The 9,327-nt window shown below is 50.5% G+C and overlaps 1 protein-coding gene across 1 annotated transcript; it reads left to right on the forward strand.

The window, feature by feature from the left end:
- Positions 1-2,001: 2,001 nt before the first annotated feature.
- On the forward strand, positions 2,002-7,937 carry CFP (complement factor properdin). Its single transcript, XM_070291732.1, has 9 exons — positions 2,002-2,678; positions 2,761-2,911; positions 4,106-4,284; positions 4,757-4,927; positions 5,065-5,256; positions 5,440-5,613; positions 5,865-6,056; positions 6,219-6,330; positions 7,706-7,937. The coding sequence occupies exons 1-9, from the start codon at positions 2,609-2,611 to the stop codon at positions 7,854-7,856; spliced, it is 1,392 nt and encodes a 463-aa protein (XP_070147833.1). The 5' UTR covers positions 2,002-2,608; the 3' UTR covers positions 7,857-7,937.
- The last annotated feature ends 1,390 nt before the right edge of the window (positions 7,938-9,327 follow it).

A 9,327-nucleotide genomic window follows, 5' to 3' on the forward strand; every position in this document is an offset into this window, starting at 1 on the left:
TGGCTGAGAGAAGCTGTGTGTTCGAGTATGTATGTGATCTTGTTTGTATGTGGCTATGGTAGAGGCTGTAAATTCTGAAGTGTGTATATAAATATGTAAAAAAGAAAAGAGATCTCAAGAGGGAATGACTGAAACTGAATTAGTGGGTGAGAGCTGGTGGATGGATTGTGCCAGTCTTAGGGGAAAGCTCTCTTCTGGCTGTCTTCTTCCTCCTCGGGCCCCTGGGTTGGCTTCTCCCAGTTCTCCAAAAGGTGAAATGCTGGACTTTCCCAGGGCTTAGCCTGGGCTTCCCTTCCCTCTTTTCACAAGCCAGGCCCTCTCCAGATTGTCTGATCCAGTTCCAGCACTTGAAACACTGCTTCTCCCCGCCATGATGATCACATTTTTACCTCCAATCCAGATTATTCCTCTAAGCACTTTTCAGAATCTTGAAAGCACTGTTTATTGCATTTACTTACTCATTCGGAAGATGTTGATTGAGCACCTACTGTTTGCTGGTGCCCATCCAGGCCCTGCAGATACAGCGGTTAATAAAGCAGACACAAATCTCGCCTTTGTGGAGCTGGCATTGTAGTGGGGACAACAGACAAGAAACAAATGCATCGTGGTGATGTTGCAATGATTACATGAGATAAGACTCTCAGTCTTTGTTTAAATAAGAAATCTGCAGTCATTTTATTGCCTAAATGTGTGGGAGAAGATGAAAGTAGCGACAATCCTCTTCCCAGGGGAACCAATAAGTAGGTACAGAGTTTAGGAATAAATGAAGTATCGATTATAACGTCATTACCAGGGCAACAGATGATTAGATAAAGCAAGCAACCAGAATTACAGGTTTCTTGAGTTTGTTTTCATAGGATAACAGCACTGAAGTCCTGGAAACTTAACAAGACCGCTTTGTTCAAAGACAGGCTTATATTATCAGAAAACAGCACATCTGTAACGGATATGAATTGTCAACACGCCTTATCACCCGTAAAGTAAGACGAATATTCTTGAGAAAGCTCTGTTTTAACACACCTGACCGAATCAAATCATTCAACCTTGTTTTAATTTGCAGAATAGTGCTCCTGCATGGATGCAGAGGAAATGAGACATTGCCTTCCTAGCTTTCTTAGACTCCTTTTTGTTAATTAAAAAGATTTCTGTTTTTAAAGCAGGCTCTGGAGTTTCACTCATTAGGCTTATTTAAAAAAAAAAAGGCTCTGTGGAGCTTAGGCTGAATTGGAATTAATTATTAACAGTAAAATAAGGACTACAACAAACAGTTTTCCTACATGAGACCCACAGAGAAAAGGGTCAGGAACTAGAATGATGGTTCTTAAAGTGTGGTCCCCGAACAGCAGCATCCGTGTCAGCTGGGGCTTATTAGAAATTCACCTTCTTGAGCCCCACCTCAAACCTATAGGATCAGAAACGGGTGGGCCCTGGCAGTCTGGATTTAATGAACCTTCCAGATGATTCTCATGCGTACTTAGATTTGAGAGCCTCTGGGCTAGCGAGTGACAGATACTCTTCTGTGAGGGAGGTGACCTTGTCTCCCTCTCTTAGAACAAAAGTCCTTTGAGGGCTAGCATTTGGGGCAGCTTATTGTCTGCTCCATCCAATGCCCAGAACAGCACTTGGCACCCAGTAGTTGCTCAATAAATGTTTAATCAATGTATTTAACAAACAGCACCTGCTGTATGCCAGGCACTAGGCTAAGGACTTTTAAATACCTTAACTCCAGACCTGCTCAAAATGCCCTATGATGTAGGCTGTGTATGGGTTGGGGAGGGGGGCAGTTATTACCTATCCAAGATAGTTAATGGAATATGGCCAAGCCAACCACCCCCTCCTTGGGACCTGAAGGTACCCCCAGCTGCCCATGAGGCAGTGGATAGCGCCAGTTCAGTCCTGAATTCTCCGTGCACTCTTGCCACTTCCCCTTCTCACTTCCTTTGTGCTGACCTCCCTTCCACATTGCTGACCACGAAGAACTTCACTTTCAGGAAAGAGGAGGGTGGTGGTGAAGGCAGGATGGAGGATGAAGCAATTACCTCGATGCCCGCTCCGCCCAATGAGGCAGGACACGCTGAGCACACCGTGCTCTCTTCACTAATGTTCAGCACCCCCATGGGGTTGGCCCTGTCATTGTGGTAGAGGGCATGCTTTTTATAGGTGGGGAAACAGGCTCAGAGAGGTTCAAGTGACTTGCTCAAGGTCACACAGTAAGGAAGTTCTATCTTGCTTCCAACTGCCAGGCTGCATTTCCCCCTCAGAACTTGTCCAAGGTGCATTGATTGAGTGCCCATGGGCTGCTGGGCGGGGCCTGGGGTGCTGGGGATATGGTAACAAACACAACAGGACCTCACAAGAGTGAAGCAGGAAGTAGGGAGGGGAGAAGAGAGAGGAGGAAGCTCAGGGACAGAGGTGGCCAGGAGAGTTTGGAGCTGAAGAGACCAGCACAATACCCTGCCCTCCCCCAACTCCTCCCCTCCCACACTGCCCTTCTCCCTCCTAGTTCCTCCTGCCCCTGGTTCCTCTTTTCCACTAACTCTGGGAGCAGGTCAGCCCACATAAAGCCAGGCCTCCTCCCTGGCGGGGCTGCAGGGGTACAGTGCTCAACATGCCCGCCCAAGTGCAGGCCCTACTGCTGCTGCTGCTGCTGCCACTGCTGCTGCTCACCCCAGCCACAGGTAAGTGGGTGGCGGTCCAGCTGGCCCCCAGGGGTGCCTGGGCCCTTCACAACCCTGACCATGCTCCCCCACCCTGTTACAGGCTCAGACTCTGTACTCTGCTTCGCCCAGTATGAGGAATCTACGGGCAAGTGCAAGGACCTCCTTGGGGGAGGGGTCAGCATGAAAAACTGCTGTCTCAATGCTAACTATGCCTTCCAGAAGCCTGGCAGCAAGCTCTGTATGGCGTGCAGGTCAGGGGGAGCCTGGGGTTTGTGGGAGGCAAAAAGGACTGTATGCGGGGTAACACAGAACTTGGGCTCTTGCCTTCTCTCAGATTCTCCAGCATGGCTCCAAGGCCCTGATCACAGCTGTAGCTCCAGGTCTCTCAGCCTCGGCTCTGTTGACACTTAGGGGCCAGAAAATTATTTGTTGTGGGGGGCTGACCTGTGTAGGGCAGAATGTGTTATCGCATCACTGGCCTTGCACTAGTTATCAGTAGCAATCTGCAGCAACTCAAGTGTCTCCAGACAGGTGAAAGACCCCTCCCTGGTTGAGAACCAAGATGGCTTACACATATTGAGCACTTCTTGTATACCAGAAGCATTGTGGGTGGGTTGCTGCTCGGCTATTTCTGAGGGTAGCTCAAGCCCTCATAAATGGTGATGACAGCTCATAAGGCATGTTCATACTGTATAGACACATTGCAGGAAGGGAAGTGTTTCGGCAATTCTGAGGGCAACTCCAGGCTCAAAATTAAAATGACACTTCACATTCATCGACTACTTCCAGCATCCCAATTCACTGCAGATGTTGGGAGTAGTAGAGGATTTTTGAGAGTAGCTCTAGTTTCTTAATCATAATGCCTGCTGACATATATTGAGCCCTTTCTATATGTCAGACATATTTTCTAACTGCTTACTATATATCCCAGATACACCACCAGATACACTGTGTATATACCAGATACACACAGCTACAGGGATGTGTAGCTTGGGGATTTTTGAAGGCGGCTCTAGGCCCCTAGTTGTCAACAGATCTCATCTGTTTAGCGTTATGCCATGGTGGGGGTGGGGTTCCTGAGCTCATTGGGATGATGGCTGCTATTTATTAAGCACTTCCTGTTTGCCTGCTACCATGCATAGTTGTGGCCTGGTGGGCTTTTGACAGCAGTTCTGGGCCCCTAGTCCTTATCCTGTTTACTGCATGCCTGGCACTGTCCTTGGGAGACTTCAAAGGGTAACTCCAGATTCCTGATCATGAAGGTAAATGATAAGTGTTCACTGTGTGTTCTCCTCTTCCTGTTCAATCCCCCAACATCACTAAGAGGTAAGTACTCCCATCATTCCATTCTGCATACATTTATCCTGCATTCCCGCCTATGCCTACACACAGTCTGGTCCCATATACTATCCTTGCCAGAATGGGACGTGTGCTTCTCCCTACAGGCTCCCACAGTGGTCACCGTGGTCCGCATGGACCCCCTGCTCAGTGACCTGCACTGAGGGCTCCCAGCTGCGGCACCGGCACTGCATAGGCTGGGATGACCAATGCCTCCCCGAGAAGGTGGAGCCTGGCACCCTCCAGTGGCAGCTACAGGCCTGTGAGGACCAGCCATGCTGTCCTGGTGAGGAGGATCAGCAAGGCGGGCGAGCACTGTCAGTTATCTGGCACTGGGAACAATCAAGGCAAAAGCCCTGAGGTGGGACTGTGCTTGATGTTTGTGAGGTGTCAAGGAGGAGGCCAGTGTGGTTGGAGTAGAGTGATGAGAGGTGAGGTCAGAGGGGGACTGACCCCTGTAGGTCATGGTGAGGATGTCAGCTTCTATTCTGAGTGATGTAGTGATGGCAGAAAAATGTGATCTGATTTGGCTTGTGACAGATCCCTTTTGCTGTTAGGAAGACAAACTGTATGCACTGAGTAGCAAAGCAAAGAGACCAATGTGAAGGCTACTGCAATAGTCCAGATGAGCAATGATGGTAGGCCAAGTATGGCAGAAACTGTGGGGATAGGATAAGCTGATGTGGGGTACATGAGGAAGCCTGGACCCCTGAATAATACTACCACCTCCATCTTGTTCCTTCTTTTCTCTTCCACAGAGATGGGTGGCTGGTCCGATTGGGGACCCTGGACAGCTTGCTCTGTCACCTGCTCTGGAGGGACCCAGATTCGTCGTCGAGCATGTAATCGCCCCACACCCAAGTGTGGGGGCCATTGCACAGGAGAGGCACAAGAGTCAAAGGCCTGTGAAACCAAACAAGTCTGCCCCAGTGAGTGAGGGCAACCACTGGGCAATGATGCGGGCACCCAGGGTGGGTCTGGGGGTTACAGCAGGGAACTTCCATGTTGTGAAAACTTCAATATGCATGACCACACTTGGTATCTCCCCACCCCCACCCCATCACAGCACACGGGGCCTGGGCTGCTTGGGGCCCCTGGGGCCCCTGCTCAGGCACCTGCCAAGGTGGACCCAATGCAGCTGTGGAGAGACGAAGCCGCACATGCTCTGCACCTGAGCCCTCCACACAGCCTCCTGGGAATCCCTGCCCAGGGTCAGCCTATGAGCAGCGGGTCTGCACCAGCCTGCCACCTTGCCCAGGTACTGGGGTATGAGACCTCTGCTCTTAACTTACGTGGAGATTGCTCTGACATTTCAAGAGACAGAGATCTGAGACCATGTGACCATGGAGCTTTTCGTTTGGGAGCAGTCTGCCTCATGGGTCTAGGGGCTGAGTCAGGGAGATTGAGGTGGCCTTTCTCCTCACTTCTATCCTCCCAACAGTGGCTGGTGGCTGGGGGCCATGGGGTGCTGTGAGCCCCTGCCCTGTGACCTGCGGCCTGGGTCAGATCCAGGAACAACGGACATGTGATCACCCTGTACCCCAGCATGGGGGCCCCTTCTGTGTCGGTGATGCCACCCGGACGCACGTCTGCAACACGGCTGTGCACTGCCCTGGTCAGCACCCCAAGATGCCCGATTTCCATGCCTAAGGCGCCCGGCCATCTCTGCTGCCCAATTCCTGCTGTTAATGACTTGTTCCTGCCTCTAATCCCTCCATTCCTGGTCCCAGTGCCTTGATTCCATGTCTGATCCCCCTTTCCCACATCCAATCCTTCCCACTGTCTTCCTCAGCCCCCATTCCTTCCTCTGAACCTCCTCACTGACTCCCTTCTTTGGTGCAAGACCAGCTGCCCCTGTCTCTGCAGTGAATGGACAGTGGGGGCTCTGGGGAGAGTGGAGCAACTGCATCCGCCCAAACATTAAACACATCAGCTGCCAGGAGATCCCAGGCCAGCAGACACGCTCCAGGATCTGCAAGGGCCGCAAATTTGACGGACAACGATGTGTTGGGAAACAGCAGGATATCCGGCACTGCTACAACATCCAGCGCTGCCCCTGTGAGTGCCCCCAGGGACCATGCTGCGAGGGTGGGGCAGCCCGTGCAGGGACAGGGGCTTTCTGACTCTCTGCTGCAGACCCCATGTCCCTGAAGCCTCTCTCTCACAACCCCCGCACCAAGACCTCTAAATCTGACTCAGGAACCTCTCCCCTCTTTGCAGGGAAAGGCTCCTGGTCAGAGTGGAGTACCTGGGGATTGTGCATACCCCCATGTGGACCCAACCCCATCCGCACCCGCCAGCGCCTCTGCCAGGCCACGCTCCCCAAGTTCTCGTGAGTGAGGGGGCAATGTGCCTTGGAGGGGGTTATGATAGTGATATATCAGGAGATAGGGCAGGAGGGTTGGTCACCACCAAACAGGGCTTCTGTCACTGGGTCCAAGGTGCCTGCCTGGCTGAGTGCCATCTTCCAGTTGTAGGAAGAGGGGAGAAACTAAAGAAGAAGCTGAGAAAGAGGATGTTGAGGGGAGAATCAGTAACATCTGTGCCCTTCAGTCACTACTTCAGTCACTCAGCCATTCTCCCATTCACTCTGTCCTTCTTGTGTCCGTATGCTTTGCTTCCTCAGTTACCCAAGCTTTGATTTGCCCATTCAGTCACTCATGCCTCCATTCACCCTCTCATTCCCTCTGTCACCTGTGCCCCAAGATGCTCTAAGGCCTTTTTGGCAACAGTTGCAAACACACAGAACCCAGATCCCATGGGTTCCCCTAAGGGATCCAGGCCCACTCCACCCTGACAGAAGACATCTGAGGAATGGTTGGCATGTTGGGTCTGGGTCCAGGAAGCTGATTGGGCCTCCCCTGGCAGGAAGGGGTTGGGAAACACTTTCCCACCATCAAAACTGTGTGAGCAGAGTCCTGGACACAGGTAATCAGCTGCCTGAAATGTTTCCAGATGGCCAGGGTGGCCCAGGTGTTGGAGAGGGTTAAAACACTTATCCTTTCCTTATTTCCACGAACATCAAACTACTAGGTTAAGTGGCCTCTTCCCAACTCGTGGAAGGCCTGCCACCTGGTCACCAGGTGTGGGGTTTAGAGTGGGTCTGGAAGAAGAGTTACGGGTGTTGAATGGAGGCACAAAGGACTTGATAGAGGGAGGGAATGAATGGAGAAAGGACTGATTGAGAGAATCGGGATGGGAGTGAATGGAGGAGGGTTTGCCTAATGGAAGAAATAACCCAGGCAAAGACCATTTTGGACGTGGGGCTTAGTCTAAATAAAGTGGAAGAAAGAACTAGAGATTGACCTGGGGGCAGAGATTTGGGCCCAACAACAAGGCTTTGAATGCCAAAGCAAGGCATTTGGATTCTTTCCAGTAGGCAATGGGGAAAGAAATAAAAGGTTTTAAAGGTAAGAGATGGTAGTTCATATCAATAATTACCAATATTTATTGAGCACTTACTGTGTACCAGACATGACTCTGAGCACTTTACTTGAATCAACTCATTTATCCTCAGCCCAGTGAGGAGAGTATTATTATCCCCATTTTTCAGATGAGGAAAACTGAGGCACAGAGGAGATAAGTTGCCCAGTATCTCCCAGTTAAAAATATACGTATAAATGTATCCACTCAGTAAGAGTTTGTTGAACCCATTCTTGCCTTCCCTGAGCTTTTCCTCTTCATCCCCACCCCCACTAACGCACCAGGCCCACCATTACCACAGTCGAAGGTCAGGGTGAGAAGAATGTGACCTTCTGGGGGAAACCGTCGGTACTGTGCGATGTGCTGCAGGGGCAGAAGGTGATGGTGGAGGAGAAACGGCCATGTCTACACGTGCCTCCCTGCAAAGAACCCTGAGGATGAGAATTCTTACATCTCTCTGTTCCACTCTGACCCCCTGACCTCTCAGACTTCAATAAACCAGCCTCTTTCCCAGGAGTGGGGCCATAGCATCTTCTAGGCCAAAGAGCGCAGCACAGGCAAAGTCTCAGTGGCCTGTGGTGGAAAACAGTATTTTCCACTGTGGCCATGGTGTGACAGAAGTGAAGGTGCGTATCCGAATACCCATCCCTGCTGTAGCCTTGATGTCTGTCCCCTTGTCTGTCAGTGCCCCGGGGCACCCAGCACGTCCCTCTGCAGAGCTCTGATTTACGAGCTTTCTGATTGGCTATATGCCTTGCCAGGCACTTTCTGATTGGCTGGCGTGCTTGTTTTCCTTCTCCCTACTAAAGGCTCCCTCAGCTGGCAAATTCCGCGTCAATCCGGCAAAGAGGCGTGGCTGGGGTTGGAGCCCCACAAAGCGAACATCTGCACCCACCCACTCCCAACAGCCCAGCTCCAACACCACAATTAGCGGTGACAAATAGCTCCGCGAGGCGGAGGTGGGGGGGTGGGGGACCGAGGAAGTGCCTATGAGGGGCTCTGAACTGGGACAGTAGCAAAGAGAAGGTATAGTCAGCATCTGCCAGGAGGAGCCCCCAAGACACTCAGACACATTTCTTTAGGATTTGTTCATTCATTCAACATTTATTAGCATCTACTGTATACTAGAGCTAAGTCTGGGCTTCCGGTGAAGGAAGGCTGATAGAGAGGACAGACCAAAATGGGATTCGAACATTTATTTAACATTTATCAGTGCTTACTGTGTACTAACAATAGCGTTGGACATCATGGGAAATGGGGAAGAAGAGTCAGAGCGATATGTATTTCCCCAGTGAAGGAAGCAAGGATGTGTGCCTGGTAGTGTCTTAAGACTTTCCATAGCATGAATTCATTTAACCCACAACGAACATATGAGGTCAATATTATTATCTGCATTTTACCTAGGAGGGAACAGGCATAGAAATGTAATGGGCTAGACATTTGGGAAACACCATGCCAGGAGCAGAGTTTAGGAGTTTGTCCTGTGAGTGGAGGGGCGCCTCTCTGTGGGAGGCTTCAGATGGGAGGTCTGTGACACCCAGAGTCTGTCAGGCTGCTCACTTCTCTGGGTCAATTTTCCCTTGTGTAAAATGGATCAATTGATGGGTAGGGGTAAAGATGAAATCAATGAATACTAGTTATCGTAAGAGGAATGAGCCTAAGTGAGGGAGTCTGATTGCTACTGCAGGGTATGAGAAAGTTATACGTCTATAAGAAAGTGGAAATTTGGCTGTATGTGTATATTATGAGGCACATATCTTTGTGTATGTGTGATAGGAAGACCTGTAGGGTCTCTGCAAGAATTAAGGATATATCGAGTATGTGTGGAGTGCATGTGAAGTTAACAACTATGTGCACCATAACAATGTGTGAGGTATAAGGGTGTGGGGGTATATGTGTGCACATG

The sequence above is a fragment of the Ovis canadensis genome, chromosome X (genome assembly GCF_042477335.2).
Source record: "Ovis canadensis isolate MfBH-ARS-UI-01 breed Bighorn chromosome X, ARS-UI_OviCan_v2, whole genome shotgun sequence".
NCBI lineage: Eukaryota > Metazoa > Chordata > Mammalia > Artiodactyla > Bovidae > Ovis > Ovis canadensis.

Bases quoted from the DNA above. Each gene is read 5' to 3' on its own strand.
- CFP (XM_070291732.1), top strand. From the start codon at position 2,609: ATGCCCGCCCAAGTGCAGGCCCTACTGCTGCTGCTGCTGCTGCCACTG. The intron at 2,679-2,760 runs GTAAGTGGGTGG...ACCCTGTTACAG, and splicing joins GCTGCTCACCCCAGCCACAG to GCTCAGACTCTGTACTCTGC. The intron at 4,285-4,756 runs GTGAGGAGGATC...TCTCTTCCACAG, and splicing joins GGACCAGCCATGCTGTCCTG to AGATGGGTGGCTGGTCCGAT.